The 17,299-nt window shown below is 35.9% G+C and overlaps 1 protein-coding gene across 9 annotated transcripts in view; it reads right to left on the bottom strand.

Annotated features, from left to right (window-relative positions):
- The window catches only part of myt1l (myelin transcription factor 1 like), a 161,732-nt gene that overhangs the window by 77,648 nt on the left and 66,785 nt on the right, over positions 1-17,299 (bottom strand). For all 9 annotated transcript variants that reach the window (XM_015381279.1, XM_015381286.1, XM_015381278.1 and 6 more), the window contains exons 3-4: positions 17,245-17,290; positions 13,835-13,868 (exon numbers count right to left, since the gene is read on the bottom strand). In XM_015381279.1, coding sequence (XP_015236765.1) covers positions 13,835-13,868; positions 17,245-17,290 — 80 coding nt within the window. The remainder of the gene's footprint in view (positions 1-13,834; positions 13,869-17,244; positions 17,291-17,299) is intronic.

Raw genomic sequence — 17,299 nt, 5'->3', positions numbered from 1 at the left:
AAATTACTTCAACGGAAGGTTTCCAGATGGATATGCGAAGCAAATCCATCTGGCGGAGTCAGGTTAACAGCTCACACTCTACGACAAAAACCTGCGGTTTTGTCGTACAGTGTGAGTTCACAGCTCACGATGTATGTTCTCACACTGTGCGACCCGGCGCTCTGATGCGATCTACCTGCTTGCTTTTTACGTCTAAAAACCACGTGGGACTCAGCTCCGCAGTGAGCTGGCACTACTCGGACTCGTCTATCCGGAAGCCAAACGAGTAGAAGAGGAATATGAAGCTCACTAGAGTCAAACGTGCTGCCTTGGCAATTTGAGCAATTTTGTGTTGAAAACCCTAAAAAGAAAAGGCAACGATGTATTTGGATAAAGACAACGCTGAGCAAACGTTGCTACTGCAGTCTGTCAGTTTTACAGAAAGAACTCCATTTCACTCGCAGCCCTGCCATGCTTCTGTGTTTTCATCTGAGAGGAAGAAGAAGAAGACCAATCCTTGTTTGCGCACGCCCACTGAGCGATTTGCCGACTAAATTTCAAACATGTTTGATTTTCTCCGACCACCTCCGGATCAGGAATCGTGAGGTTGGGAGAAAATAGCCCCTTAAAGCCAAGCATACACTGTGCGATATTTTGCTCTTTTTGGGCCGATTTTCCAGTTGTGTGAGAATTTTTCGATCGGGCCGACTTTCAGCCTGATTGGGCATTGTGCGTCATGTTGCGTACAGAGGGTAAAGAGGGGCGATCAGCCTCTCACGACCACCTCCCGATGAGGAATCGTGAGGTCGGGAGAAAATCAAACATGTTTGAAATTCAGTCGGCCGTTGTAAGGTAGTTGTGGGCAAATTGCTCACTGCGCAAACAGGGATTCTGCTTCCTCTCATATGAAAACACATTCTGTCACTTTCTGTAAAACTGACAGACTGTAGCAGCCATGTTTGCTCAGCCACGTCTTTGTCCAAATTCGTCGTCACCTTTTCTTTTTAGGGCTTTCAGCCCAAAATTGTACAAATTGCCAAGGCAGCACGTTTCTCTCTAGTGAGCTTCATATTCTTCTTCTGCTGGTTTGGGGGAGGGATGTAACGTGTAATTTGGACTGACACTGCTAAGACACCCCCCTGGCTCTGATTGGTTGTTTCTGACCAGGACCGTAGTACTTTTACAAATGTCAGTGCGACCCCAGGGGGAACGCAGAGGAACTTCATTAAATCAAAGATTTTTCTCATATGCTACCATAAGAAAATAAAGAAAAAATGGAGAAATGTGTTATTGTTTCATTATAACAAAAGTTACTTACTTTTGCCTTGCCTGTAAATATTGCAAGAAACAATTTATTTGTAATTATTGCAGTTTTTTTTCTCAATCCCTTTTTCTAATCAACACAATGTCTTTTTCTCACTGCTTTTAAAGGAGTAAAACTACCCATATTGTAAAGAAGTACTTTGAATGTATGGCACCTTTATTGTTATATCCAAAGAACTACTGCATCCAAACATTATTTTTTTGGCACTAATATCACACACAAAATTAGATATGGAAATTGTAATTCCATAGATTGATAATCTCTGGTATAGATTTAACAGGAATTTCTTACTATAGAACAGCAATTATGAGTCATCAGTTCCAAATAGTGCAGGAACAGACTTAACCTTGGAGGAATTTTCTGGCTGCTGCACTGTTTCTGATATAAAAATGTGAATTAAGGTATGAAAATGTAATGGCAGATTTAGACAAGAAAAATTTTCAAGTAATGGAGCAATATCTGAGAAGGCAAAAAGAAAAATAATTACACCAGCACCATCTTTACTTTTACTTTTTTCTCAGATTTGGTTTCCTGAAGCTTTTATTCTTTGTATATACCTTGATCCCTATTATTTGTTTTGGGGGGGCAAACATTTTGTGAGTTTAACTTATTTTGCTAAAGATTCCAAAATACAAATTTAAATCATGTTCGGGACATGCATTTCCAAGGCAGCATACTCAAGCATTTGCTTTACCTTCTTAATTAATGTCAGCCACAGATGCTTGTCATAAGCATCTTAAGTCAATCACCCGCATCAGTGTTGACTGCTCCGCAGTGCACTGTCAACCCAGCCTTGTTAGAACAAGAAATGCATGGATGACCTATCAACCTCATATTTAACAAGGTGTCTCTTCTTTAGCAGAGTGACTGTCTAATCTTGTATGGCTGTTCTAAGCACCATAAAAAAGTAAGTTCTGGGATAATACATCTGGCAAAATAACAAACATTTATTGTCTTGCAAAATCGCTATTTCCAAACCATATCATTTTGGCTTTTTAAAAGCCTCATTGTTTATTACTGTTTAGGTAAGCAAACACTTTGACTTTATAAAAAAAAGTGAGAGATTTAACTTTGTTGTAGATTTATGCTTATAAAATCCATCCAGACCATTAAAACATTATGAATAAAATTTTTCATGATCAAACTTACTGTGAAAACAGTGTATTTAAGAAATAAAGTTTTTCAAGAATATTAATTTGATCTGACCTTTGCTCATTTACTTTTCTATTATTGTTTTCCTTATTCTTTCATAACATGAAGGCTCTTGTTCCAGAATTTTATTTGTTAAGTTGTAAGGAAGCGGTAAATTGATTGATTGTTTGACTTTACTGATCTCAAAGTGGAGAGATTTACTTGTTACATCAGCTAAAATAGTCAAAAAAGAAGTAGAAGGTGCCAAAGAAAGAAAAAGGTGCATGGGATATACAGTACATGTTCACATATGACAGCTAAAGTCATAAAGTTTTTTTTTTATTTTTTATAGCAGGATTATTATACAGGGTAATTAAATCCCAGATATTCCTACTAAACAGCAGCCATAAAGAGCATTTTTAAAAGTAAAACTGTTTTTCCTCCTTGAGGAAATAATGATTTAATTTAAGGTGTTATATTTAAGGCTTTTTCTTTCCCAAATAAGATAGCAAGGAATTTTTTATATTATTTTATTAGCTTGGGTGACCCCGATGACAGTTAATGTGAAAACAGTTGGACTAAAACTAATTGCACTGCCTGTTTCTGCTGTACCTGCAAGCATAGAATGGATCTCCTTTCCTGCCTGCATGACAATTACACAGAATAACAACAGAACCAGATGACAGGTGACTAAACTCAGTCAAAAATATTGGTTTATAGGGTTAGAGTATGACACTTTTATTTATATGGATATATCTTACTGTATGTTGAGAAGCGAAACATATTTATTAAAAGATTCCCCACTGAACTAGGTCTGTGTAACGGCCTAATCCACATCAAACAGCTGTGAAATGGGACTAGCAATGTGCAAATGTGACTTTTTCTTTCTTTCTGTATAAAGTAGTAAAAGGTTTTCCTTAAAAGTTTTAAGATTTACAGCGTTCAGTCGTTTCTGACTGGAGCACCATTTATCTTTCCGAGTAAGAGTAGAGTCAGAAAGAATGGCATCATTAAGTTAGAAGTTATCTAAAGAAGTTAACATCGCTCATGAACACACTCCTTTGCGGTCTTGTATATCATTGTCTGTGGCTCAGTGACATAACTCACATATTTTATGATGCTTTTCTTGGTCTTTTACTATGGTTTCTTTCACTTTTGTTTAGAAGGATTTCTTCCTTCGATCTCATTAATGTCCCATGCGGGTCTTTTCACCTTGTCATAAAAATTACTCCTTTGCAACTTTGGCAATTCAAATTTAAAAACTTGTTTTAATAAGTTTAAATCATAATTTTTTTTTCCAGTGGTTTCCAGCAGATTTCTAACATTTCTCCACAAACATGTTCAGAAATTGAAAGGAGGAACTGAAAAGCGCATTTTCTTTTAACAGACACCAAGTTCCTCTTCTTTAATTTTAAATTTTTTTTGGTCCCTTTTTTATCCATAACGTTATCTCTGACAATTGGTTTTAAATGTATTAAAGTAAATGTTGGACATCTTTTAACTAATGTGTTTGAAGCTATTCTAAATATGCGGCTAGAAAATGTTTCACACTTGTGTTGTACCATGCAGGGATGAGGTTTATGGAAAAGCATATAAAGACAGCTAGTTGTTTTTTTTTTCCCCCTCTGCCTTTATACTATACTATGATGGAGTATAAGGGCCAGGCTTGAGGTTTTTTTTCTTCTATTTCAGAAATAAAGTCGTAAAATTACAGGATGAAGTCATAACATTATGAGAATAAAGCTGTAATATTACGAAAAGTTGTAATATTGCGGGAATAAAGTTGAAATATATGAAAATTAAGTCTTCATACCACAACCCATTTTAGAAAGAAAGCTTCAAGCTCTGACCAGCATGTGACGGCCAACCAGCTCCACCAAACAGTAACCTGAGTCCACTTTGACCGACTGCCCAATTTGATGCTGGTTTGCTAAAAGATTTCCTTATTTGTCAAAACGATGCCAAAGTATAACTTCACATAATGCTCGACATGTAACGATCTTGGTTCTGTTGCTTTTCTCTAAGTTTTCAGTTTCAAGTTTAGCCAGGTTTTTCCTTGTTTTCTAGTTTTATTGGTGTGTATGGATTCATTTAAGTTGCTTAGGTTTTTCTGTCTGTCCTCTGTTGCCCCCTTGTGTTCTTTTCCCTTGGCTTCCTCATCAGCTCTAGTCACACCTGCTCCTTATCAGCTCATTAGTCCTCAGTCAGCCATAAAAACACTCCCTCTGCAGCCCCTCTTTGCTGGTTCCTCATCTTACTTTTTCTCACCCTGGCTCCTTGATGGTTTCCCCCCTAATGTCTCCATGGTTCTGGTTTGTGTTTGATTTTGAAGTTGGATTTTTGGATTCCTGTTTTTGTTTAACAAATTTAAGTTGGATTTTTGGATTGCTGTTTTTGCTGCCTGATCTTTCATTAAACCTTCTAAGAACTCACCCCGGCCTGTCAGCCTCTGCATTTGGGTCCTCATAAAAACCTCCAAACAAACCGTGACACGACATTCCTCATTTGAGGGAAGAAAGGGCTTCTTGTAGTTGTTATAAAATACAACTTGTTTCTTGTAATTTTAGGACTTTACTGTCATAATATTACAAACTTTACTCTTGTAATTTTATGACTATTCTCATTGTGACTTTTTTTTCCTCGTAATATTACAACTTTATTATCATAATTTTTTCAACTTTACTGTCATAATTTTTTCAACTTTATTCTCATAATTTTACGACTTTACTCTTGTAATTTTACGACTATATTCTTGTAATGTTATGACTTTATTCTCGTAATTTTACGACTTTACTCTTGTAATTTTACGACATTATTCTCGTAATGTTACGACTTTGTTCTCGAAATAGAAGGGAAAAAAAATCTCTAGCCTGGCCCTAATACTCTATAGTAGTATACACAACACAGCTCCAAAGTCTGAAAGACACATTTATTTCTACATGGATCCAAAGGTTTTTTGAAGGAAAATAAATCCATAGTTTCTTATTCTTAGCCTTAACTGTTTGATTAGGGGATGTACAATACGACCTTTGTAGCAAAATAGATAATCAGAAACTGGTGCATGCTTTTTTGGTGCAAAATGCACTGTAGCATGCGTAGCTCACATATATATGACTCAGAGTGCGCCATTAAAGCGCATTAAGATCTGCAGAATCTTCCGGCATATTCCAGGCCTTAAAGTCTAAACCTGAAGCACAGAGAGTAGTGCAGGATATGGATGATGCACACATGTTAAAGCCTCGGGGGGGTGGGGGGGTATATGAATGGAGGAGCTAATTAACATATTAATGACCCCACCTTCCTACAGCTTCTGTCGGATAGTCCAAATACTTTGATAAGTATGCAAATGAGAGTTGAACCATCTGAAGAGGGAATTAGCTCTGCCTGAGACAGCCAAGGGAGGAGTAGGAGGGGGTTAGCGGAGAAAGGAAGGAAGGAAATAAAAAGAAAGGAAGGGAGGAATAGAGCGTTAGGAGGGAAAGGGGAACTAAAACAGGGGGCAGGAAGGAGAAGAGAGGAAGAACAAGAGACCAAATCCTGAGAGAGAGAGAGAGAGAGAGAGAGAGAGATGGGAGGGCATCTCAGGCGAAGTGATGAACTGATATCTTCATGTTTGTTTTAGCTCTCTTTAATTATCTGATAGAGCTCGGTATGTGCATGTGTGCCGGTGGAGAGGCAGTGATGGAAAAGGGAAGAAAGAGCTTTCTTTCCCCAGCTCTCAAATCAACAGTATTTGTCAGAGCTGCAGGGATGGGTTCAAGCTCCACCATCAAGACTGAAGCTGGTGAGGGTAAGAATTGTCAATGAACATGAAAAACAGTTAATATAAAACACAAAGGATGACATTCTCCAAAAGGTAATTCCAGGAAAGCTTAGACTCTTCACATGAGGCAGTTTAACTATAATGGTGCATGTGAAGGCTGTGCAAACAACAATAGTAGGTCCAATTTAGTTACTTTAAAATGTCTTTATTACACTAGGCAGTGACAACAGATTGCATCATGTATGGCAATGAAAATCTTTAGCAGCCTTTAGCCTTATATAACTAAAATATTTAAAGCCAAAGAACATCAGGCTGATGATGTAATGTTTATATTCCCAAAGAAAATGTACAAATGTGTCAGTGAGGGATTTGAACTGTTTACCTCTTAGAACCAGTAAGGGATTTTCAAAAAAAAAGAAGAAAGTTATTAAAGAAATGCAAACAAATAAAAAAAAATATATAAACCTGCAAAATTAGAAGTCAGATCTATTTTGGTCTAAATGTTGCAGCTCTTTGTTTGGGAGAAGCAAAAAAAGAAGGGAATTCTTCACTGAGGATTAGCACCATAATTAGCAAACCCTACTCTGTCCTAGTTATGTAAGATGGCTGTTTTTGTCTTTTGAAATTGGATTCATGCAGGAGACGCTATTTATTTCCAGAAACGGAGACTAGTTTTCTTTTTTTTTTCATCCTAGAGACTTCACCAAAAAGTCTTCAGCACAAAGGTCTCTTTCTCTATTCAACTCATGCGGCATACTTACACACCCCAATAAACATGATTAGCATGGCAGACTGTAAATATGCAAATGAAAGGAGAGATGTGGAGAGAATGTTTATGATGGGAGCTTTGCTTGTTGCACAAACTCTCCACCCTGCCATTGTCTGAAAGTGAAGATGAGGTTCACTAAAACACGCTCTCTATAAAAATTAGATTTTTATTCTTCCATAAAAGTAAATAATCCATTTAATTGTGATTTTGAATATAAAGTAATGCATTTGCTTCAACCACGTTGCTGCTGTAACAGCAATGATCAAAGTGGATACAATAACCGCTGTCTGCACGGAACCTTTAGCGTCTCCACTGCCTACAAGCTACATGATAACAATAGAGGGTTGGTGTGTGAAAAGTCAGACATTGAGCCAAGTGCCAGGAGAGTTATAACTGGTGCATTACTGACTTATACATAATGTAGGAAACTGAATTAAAAAGCTAATCAGAGTCTATAATATGGGCTATGGGGCCCAAATGGCATACTTTTTTGTATACTTCAGTAAATTTAGTGAATTTTGAAAACCTAATAAAATCTTTGGTTGATTTGTAGAAGTTTTTGCTGCAAAATAGCAAAGCCGATTCTAAATACAATCTATATGAGCGAAATCCATAGTCTCACAAAGTGACTTTTATTCACTTCAAGCTTTAGGGAGTTTAAATGGAAATGAAAACATCAAAATTTAGAAATTAAATTAAAAACTTGAAAACAGAAAGAAGACTTCATATTTCCACGAGTTCATCTATTCCACATTGGCCTAATAAAGCCGGGCATACACTGTACGATATTTTCAATCACAGGGTTTGAAAGTTCACAGCTCACGATGCATGTTCTCATGCTGTACACTATGATGCAATGTACCTGCCCCAAATGGTCGGACTGGTGGGACCGAGCGCCTAGTGATGGCGCTGGTTGGACTCGTCAAACTGGAAGAAGAAGAACTCCCTTGTTTGCACATGGGCAGTGCTCAAGGTTCTGGTAAATCAGTTCGTAGACACTTTTAACTCTGCTTCAACAGCAGGATTTGCCCATGAACATCTTACGACGGTCGACTGAATTTCAAACATGTTTGATCCTCTCCGGACCTTATGATTCCTGATCGGGAGGTGGTCGCGAGAGGCTAATCGCCCCTCGTTACCCCCTGTTTACTACAGGATGCAGGATGAGGCTGAAACTCGGCCCAATCGAAAAATTCTCGCATGACTGGAGAATCGGCCCAAAAAGGGCAAGAAATCATACAAACCTCCAGCCGTCCCGCAACACATGCTGTGTTTAAAACACAAAATACAGTGGGGCAATGAAAGAACATTGGGTTTAGGAAAAATTTTAATTATACTAGCTAATCATAATTATTACATATTTACTCGTTTTTATTTTAAATAAAAACGAGTAAAGTATTTTATATACTATGAGCAATATTTGCTCTACAAAAGGATGGACCACTTGCCAGTCATTGGCGCTGCCCTCTAAGAATCCAGTATGTAAATAATTAATTACAAAAACGTACACTACATTTGATACTTTAATAAAGTAATGAGTTGATAAATAGCTTAGGAACGAGAACGTTGAAAAAAACTTGTAATTAGGGCTAATAAAGTATTAATGCAACTACTTTTTTTACAGCAATATGTCATTAAAGCACATTTAATACACATGCAAGTGTATGTTTTAGTTGAGCTGTTTCTATTGTTTCTTAAGAGGTAATGTTTTCAATTTTTTATTTAAGGCAAAAAAAAACAAAAAAACAACAGCAACCAAAAAAAATCTAGCAAAGGCAGGTATCCACTACTGAAGCAATACTGTTGTTGCCATTTATGCTAAATTGCTGTAATTTGTTATTTCTACCAATTTAATTTTTGTCTTTCGGTATGTAAAATATATTTAAGTTAATTGTTTGAAATTGTTTGGAGTAAGTTGTTCTCTGTTAGACCCTCCTATTAATTTGAGTGATTAAGAGCACACCAGGTGTTGGAGGATAGTGTGGTAAATGTCTGGTGTGGACGGGAGGTTTTGAGAAATTATTTTTTGACCACTTTTTTGGGATCTTAAAACATAAAATTTAGTTTCTACTAAGTTCCAAGACATTTTTAGTAATTTTTTTTTTTGTTTTTTTGCTTTTACAATAAGTCAAGCTGGAAGTGCGTGCAAAAACAAAAATCACTTGTTACCAACCACGGCCTTTATTGGAAATTTTGGTATTTAATTTTTGTTGGAACAGATGGCTGCGAAAAACACTTAAATATGAATAGATCATAAACTTGAATACTTATAATGCAACCAAGACATGAAATGGTCCAATGTTAAGCCTTCTAAAAGAAAATGCTGTAAGATTAAAGAAACAGGTAAGATTAAAGGTACAAATGGTACTGATGCAAATATAATGAATCACATAATGCATTGAACCACGTGGTAAGTATCAAAATGCAGTGTTGATAGAATCTCTAAGATGTCCATAAACTTCACTAAAGCCTCAGGCCTTTATTATCCCTTCCAAATGCACCACATAACAAGCAGATATAGAGAGATTTATTTATACATCTAATATTAATAACTGTTCCTCCTAATTGTAAATGGTTTTGGTGATATGTTGACCTAAGTCAGTCCTACGTGCTCGTCCAGCTAGCTATCTTTCTCTGCAAATGCGCCCTTTTAGGCGTATATCTGTGGTAGTTATGGTTTCAGACAGTCATTGGATCTCAACTTTCTCACTGCAGTTTTTTGAAAATGGCCGCAAGAAAAAAAGGTATGTATGAGAAGAAAAGAAAGGCCTCAGAAGAGGCAGATATATCCTGGACTGATTTGCATGGAAAGCTCTACTCGCAAAGCATTATGGAATTTCTCTGTCACAGCGGCCCGCTTTCACCATAGGCTGTCGCTACCTGACAGCGTCGACTAATAACAAAGATGGCGCAGGCACCAAGCGGATGAGGAGGAGTTACGTGACCAACGGGGCAAAAATCAGTGATCATCTGTCTGAACGGTCAGTTAACTGAGTTCACTATAAAGTCTATATAGTCTTTATAGTGTATAGTCCCCGCTCTATCTATTGATTGAGAAATTTAGGGGTGAGGGCGGACGTTCGGACACAGTAAACTTGTATGAGCTATGAGAACAGCAACTTTTAAACAGAGCATGCAGGTGGAGAAATGTTTTAATTTGGAAGCAAAATAATAAGTTTTAGTTGTGCGGCTGTGTTTGTGTGAGCACAGAAAAGTTAGGTGAAGCAGATCAGTATTAGGTTTTGTAGGAATTTTTGTGCTCTACAAAACAAAATGTGGGTCAAATTAGGTAGATAATATATGTGTAGATGGCAGATTTATAAAATGGGGCTAATAAATATTCTGCTAAACACAGAGAGCTCCATAGCAAGACTAAATAATTAAAGGTGAACTTAAAAGGTTTACACAATAAACACTTTAAATGAATCAAAACAAAAAGCAATGAAGTAGATCAAACATTTAATTAAAACTAATTCAAAATAACTAATATGGCATATATGGCATATGTGAACACTGGGACGGAACTCAATAGGAAAGTAAATGATTCTTATATCAATCGTTGCATATATTATATGCAACAAATGAATCAAGATGCTATGACCGAAAAAATTTGATTGACAGATGACCAATTATATATGATTGGCCGAACTTATGAGTACAAGCTCACGTATAACTAACTGGCCTGCATAAAATAAAGAAAAAAAACCAAACAGAGATTTTAAGATGATTTTTTTTTAAATACAAATTTTCTAACTTTTGGGGCAATATTGTCCGATAAAGACTACATTTATATACATGCTTAAGCCAGAATGATTTGACATTTAAATATTGCTTCCCTACGACTTTAAAGCTTCTGAGGTGACAAAAAATCTGACTGATGCCATTGGTGGAGCAACAACAACCAATCTCTTGGCACTGAAGTGCCAAATATTTAAAAACAAAAATGAAATTAATGCAAAGAAACAGTGAGGAAAGTCTTCTATACGCTATTCTCTACGTAGATCAGCTGAGATAAAGGAACAAAACAGAACCTGTCAACAGAGGTCAAAGTTAAAAAAGATTCTCCCATCTTGTATTTTTGATTTGATTGAACTTTTTTTTTTTTAAATAGTAAAACAACATCAACAATTAAATGTCACTTGTTTCAAATTTCCCTTTCCTGCAATAATTTCTTACAAAAATCTAAATATGTTTTTTTCTGATTCCACAGAAAAAGCCATATTAAAACACATTAAGACACTTAGAGCACCAAGCGAGATGCAAAGTCGGGCATGTTTGCCCTGAAGACTATCAGCTCTTTGGGGAGAGGGGCCATCGAGCGGTGTTATCGACATTATAGACGCCTCAGCCTGGAGATAGGCTTCACATCGATCCCCTGATTAATTACTATCTGCAGGCAGCAGCACTGTGAGGAAGGGGAGGGTGAGACAGGCAGGAGGACAGGAGGAAAAGTGAGAGAATGATAGGAAATGAGGATAGGGTGAGAAAGGAGGGTGGATGAAGGATTGGAAGAGTCCAGCTTGTATTATCTATGAATATCAGCTAAAGGCTACACAGTAATCTTCGAGGTGGAATATTATTTATTGATACATGGGTAGGCTGGAAAGCTTATCTGAGCTGCAACCACCTCCTAACACTGCCAAGGACAAAATGAAATTTACACATTACTGGGGTGGAAACAACTTGCAAAGACGAAGTAGAGGACACTGAAGAATCCACCCCTGAATTCCCAGTTGGGTTAAACAGCCCTCTGAAAATACCAGTGAAAATAACAACATATGGAATACCGACATTTATCCAACCTCTGTTATGAGGCAGAACAGAGCTAACAAATATTGAACTCTAGACAAGGAGCCTATGCTAAACGCTTCAGTGAGCATCTGTTTGTAAGAGAATAGAGCCCCAGTGTTAGTATTCCACTTTGCTCTATGCTGAAGACTAAGCTGCATGTTTGAATAACATGCAGGGAATCTTACTTTGTTGACACTGAAAGGATGCATTAATTTGTAGGTCCTCCTATGTGTCAGTTAATGAGATAATATTCTACAAAATATAAAAATGAGGATATGTATATATATATATATATATATATATATATATATATATATATATATATATATATATATATATATATATATATATATAAGCAGACTTTCTTCTCGTTGTTTGGCATCCTTGTAACTAATTTAGCAGAGGTTCTTAAAAAAGAAAACATATTTTTGTAAACCTATCAACATTCTGGACCACTTTGCTCTGAAGGGCATCATGAAAACAGCAGCTCGCCTCTGTGCAGATTCATTTAACGTCATCCAACTTTTTCAGGGTCTTAGCAGTTCTAAAGAAATCATTTAGAAATATTATCAGAATGCTTCTGTAACAGCAAATGTTTGTGGTAAATACTGAAAAATTTCTGTCAAAATACAGACATGCAATTTGCAACAGTAATGCCCATCCCTGGTAGCACTATAAAATCATGAAATATTGTCTGACAAGATGATTCCCAACCTGCAACAGTTCGACAGACGGTAAACTTGCTGGCCTTTAAATGACTCCAACTATATTACCTAAATCATAGCGTTTATTTCAAAGAATAAAAGAGTAGAGTATAACTGTGATCTGACAGAGCGTTTCACCAAACTAGAATCTAAAATAACTTTCTTAGAATGATTTAAAAAGAAAGAGACACATACCTTTTATCAGACTAAACAAACAATGACAAGTGATCTCCTCTTGCAAACCAGACGCAGGACCAGGGCGTTATAGCTTAAAAATCTAATCTCAAATCTAATCCCAAATCCAGTTATTCAGAAATCATAATAAATAGTGCAAATTAGATACATTTGTTTCAAATACTAGCTTTTGTTTCAGTGAAACTCTCCTTGAGGTGACCTTCACTTAAAGAGAAGCGAAAATAAAGCTGATAATTTTTTTGTAAAGCAATGTTTCACGAATCTCAATGAAAATAAAACAAACATGTTTGCAGCTAGTGGGATCACACACAATCACAGTGATGGGAATGGATCTGAGAACAAAGAGTGATGAACTGATGTCACTCCGAGCGACATATGTGCACCCAAAGATGCAGCTACAAACATATTCTTTGTAATTTTCTACAACTGAACCATGGCTACAAGTTATTGTGGTTATTCAGGACTGAACAATGGAAAACAACTTCCCCAAAGTTAATATCTATTAATATTTTTTAAGTAATCCTATTTTGCATTGGAGTTAAAAAGCGGTTGTAGATTGAGTTCAAGATTCCACAGCTGGATATGCAGCATAGCAGTGATCCAATAAGTCCAAAATTAAACATTATCAAGACAAAAAGTTAAACAACTGAAGGTTTGGGAGTCATTTAGTCCATATTTAAACCCAGGTGGGATCCTATGAGATGATGTTCAGCTGTCTTTTTCTTTTCCAAACCTCCTTCCATGTGGCTGAATCAAAATAAATCTTAAAGGGAAAGAAGTTACCGCTAATGTCATTAGGGCAAGTGGGTAGCAGGTTTAATATAAAAAGGTGATTTTAAAAGTCTTCTTAAAACCTATGATCAATAAAACTTGCAAGAAATTGTGGCTTGTGCTGTTGCTTTCATCCATCCTCTTCTTTTATTAGACTCGCTCCAAGTGATAAAGTGAGACTTATACTCCAGAAACTTGGAGTAAAGAAAAAAATAAAGAGGGAACAAAAGGAGAAGAAAGTAGGAAAGAGCTCAGAGTTCTGTCACAGATGTGAGGAGAAACAGAAGAGAACAAGAGGAAACATCTCTGCTTGTTAATAAGGTGACCGGCTCTTTCTATCGTGCTGCACTACAATAGGTAAATTGTCTGTTTGTGTGAGAGCTGCGCACTTTTCCATTCTCACTGACCTGAAAAGTTCTGTCAATGCTGGATCCACAGGCACTGAGGAGAAAGCAGAGAGACGGAGAGAATCATTATGAAACGGCACCGACTCGCAAGCCGTAACACATGAAAAAGGTAAACCGGCTGAAATGTTGAACTCTGTGACTTCTCGTCTGCGTGGGTGTGCCATAAAATAAATTAGCGGAGAAACACTTAAAGCTGAAAAATATTTGGGAATTAGTTAGTCAACATCTGATAAACAATACCTTATTTTAATATCAAAAAATTCTGTTTTCATTTTTATCCTCTCTTCAGACAGATATATCCATAGTCTTTGACTTTCTGTGCATCGCTTGAATTAATTTTACATGTATTAGCAAGTATTACTGATTAAAAAACTACAACTAAATAATTAAAATTATATATAATTAAAATATCATTAGAAGAAGAAGCTAATTATACTATGTGAATTATTGCTTAAAAAAGAAAACAGGTTTAAGCTTCACCTGGTGGGTTACATAAAAGTACAAGATCCTGGATTATAAACAAGTAATTTGATTTAATGCAACTCATCCAGCAACAGATTTAATACCATGTTGAGGCTGCACAAATACCTAATTTGAACATGAGTCACTCCAAAATCTCTGCAAACCTTTGGCTGAGACCTGTAAAGACCAAGTTTAGGCAGTTTTTTTTTTTTTAGCACATTTATATATCTTACACATTAAAAAAAGTGTTATTGAAAACTGTTGCCTTGCAATGAATACCAGATGCCTCCAGAATATCCTGGGGGGGTAGAGATCAGTCTGCATTAATAATCAGGGATATTTATTTTAGCATGAATCATAATTTCTAAGAACTGCCAGACATTTTTGTCCTGGCAGCAGTATTATCTCTTTATATTATTTTTAAAATAAATATGAGTCTGCCTTGTAAAGATAGATATAATGCTGTTCTTAGCGTGTGTCTGGAACATTTACGGGAAATACAACATGGCTTTTAAAGTGATAGGGTTGTAATCATTAGATCAATCCCTGCCTGTTACAGTTTTTATAATTCTTGACAAATAAGGCTAATTCAAATCTATAATTAAATATTAAAAAATGAGTAGAATATAAAGTTTAATTTGACTTCTGGATAAAAAGGGGTGCAATTTGAGCTTAATTGTACATTCAAAGTTTTGATTATGTTTAGTCAACATTCTTACTAAAAGTAAATTTCAGGGGATGTCAGCATAATTTCATATTGAGATGTTTAACAAATGACAACATTTAACATTTTAAGATGAAGAAACTATCAAATCTGTCAACTAAGCGTCGCCGTACAGCTAATCTGGGCCGGGATTGCTTCAAATTCATCAACGCTGATGTGTTCAAAGGCAGAGGTGTCAAAGGTATTAATGTTTATTACCGTATTTTCCAGCCTATAAGCCGCTACTTTTTTCCCACTCTTTGAACCATGTGGCTTGTTAGTGCTAGCAGCAGACATGACGAAGAATACATTTCCCAAATTCACACATTTTGACATTTATTTGTTGCATTAAAGCTGTCGAACCAATCAAGAGATAAATCCTGCAGAGCTGAAATAAAGAGCTGATAAAGCCCCATCTTTCAGTAGAAGCTCTGGTCACTACTCGATCCGTCTCAGCAGCACGATCCATTCTGCAAGATATACGTCCCTTATGTTGTTAAAAAGGTCTAAATTACGTTTTCCCTCCCCCAAAAATAGTAAACGTACTAAACTATAATGTGTTAAAGGTTAATAATGTATCTCCTGAGAAAATAAATGCCTTAAAATCCTTTCTGTTTCCAATCTGCACCGGAAATGGGATCCTATGCTACTTCCGGTAGCAAACTTTTTCGGCTTTGCATTTAAACATAAATCTAGTCTTTTTGAGTTTTATATTTTCCTTTCATGTTAACCTTATGGTATATAGTGTGTAATCTAAAGAAAGAAACAACTAAAATGTGGGTAAACTTGGTTTAATCATTTTGCTGGACTGCTCTAACCATGTCCCATGATGACGTCAGAGAAGCAGTTTCACGTAGGAAATGTAAAAGGCATCAAAAGTGTATCACAAAAGTCAGAAAGCTTTTTCAAAAGATGTGTTTTAGCATTCTTTAGTGAGTTAAGGATAGAAATAAATTATTTTAGATTTTAGTACCATAATTACAATATAGAAACCCGGATATATATCTGTTCTCTGATGCGCAGAACGGATCATGCTTCTGGGATGGATATATATGTACATTTCCGGGTTTTTAAAAAAAAAATTGTGGGAAAATCTAGAAAATACGGTACTCAAGTAGAAGTAGAAATCTTACTGTTTAAAAACACTTTTGTAGAAGTTAGAGTATCAACTGAAATGTATTACTTGAGTAAGAGTACCATTTTTAAACCTACTTAGAGTATAAAAGTAAAAGTAAAACAGGAAAAAATTTACAGATACTTTACAAAACCAGTCTATTAAAGAAATATTTTCCTACAATTCTGGATGATAATTTCCTTAAACTTAGTTTTAAAACTAATGGGAATTTTGTAGAATTCCACTTTGCATCATCTTGAAAAACTATTTTGGTATGTATTGAACAACAAGTTGGTGCAGGACGAAGTCCAACTAGAAAAAAAATTATCTGGATATATCAAATTATTTTAATATTATTATTATTATTATTTTTTTGTACCAACAGGCTATAACCAAAAGGAGCTTAAATGAAACAAAACTAGCGACTCTATTTTCAAAATGTAAGAAGTAGAAAGTAGAGATAATTGCAAAAACTACAAGTACAACGTTGTATAAAAAATTATTATTCCAGCCCAAATTTCTATTTAAGTAAGGTAATGATATATTTGTAATTTTGAATTTATTCTCAATTATTCCAATATTACAACACTTTTTTATAATACGAGATACCTTTGCAGTAAGAGCAGAACTTTAACACTGATTTTTTTTTAATATACAATAGTAGTTTTTAGGAAAAACATCTGTTCTGCTTTTAGGATTTACGCTTACCCATTTTTTTCTCGCTAAGGATACTTTAAACTTCAATAAATAAGTCATAAAACATAAAAAAAGGCTTTTTCACATTTCATTTAATGCAGTTAAGAAACACAAACATACATAACTTAAGAGGGCCATGAATTTCTGCGCTGATTTGAGAGTTACTTGATAAATAAAAGCTCTGTTTTTTTGATTTGCAGTCCATGTCACTATGATTCCCACCAATGTTTTATTCTGAACAAGGCTTTTAGAAGGTGGATTTCTGTTGCTGCTGGTAAAGGCGAAGGTGGAGTGAGCAGCGAGAGAAAGCAACTGGAGTGTAACTGCTCAGGATGGGTGTGTATGCTTGTGTCTGCATATGTATGTGTTTGTGTTGGGGGAGTGAAGGTCACCCTGAATGGAGGTGTGCGTTTCTGTGTGTATCTGTGCAGATACCTTTGGAGCGTGTGCGATGGCGCTTATCGTCTGCATCCACCTCCATCTGCAGGAA

The sequence above is a fragment of the Cyprinodon variegatus genome, unplaced genomic scaffold (assembly GCF_000732505.1).
Source record: "Cyprinodon variegatus isolate N-32 unplaced genomic scaffold, C_variegatus-1.0 Scaffold230, whole genome shotgun sequence".
Classification (NCBI taxonomy): Eukaryota; Metazoa; Chordata; class Actinopteri; order Cyprinodontiformes; family Cyprinodontidae; genus Cyprinodon; species Cyprinodon variegatus.
This window is presented reverse-complemented; position numbering and strand designations above follow the sequence as displayed.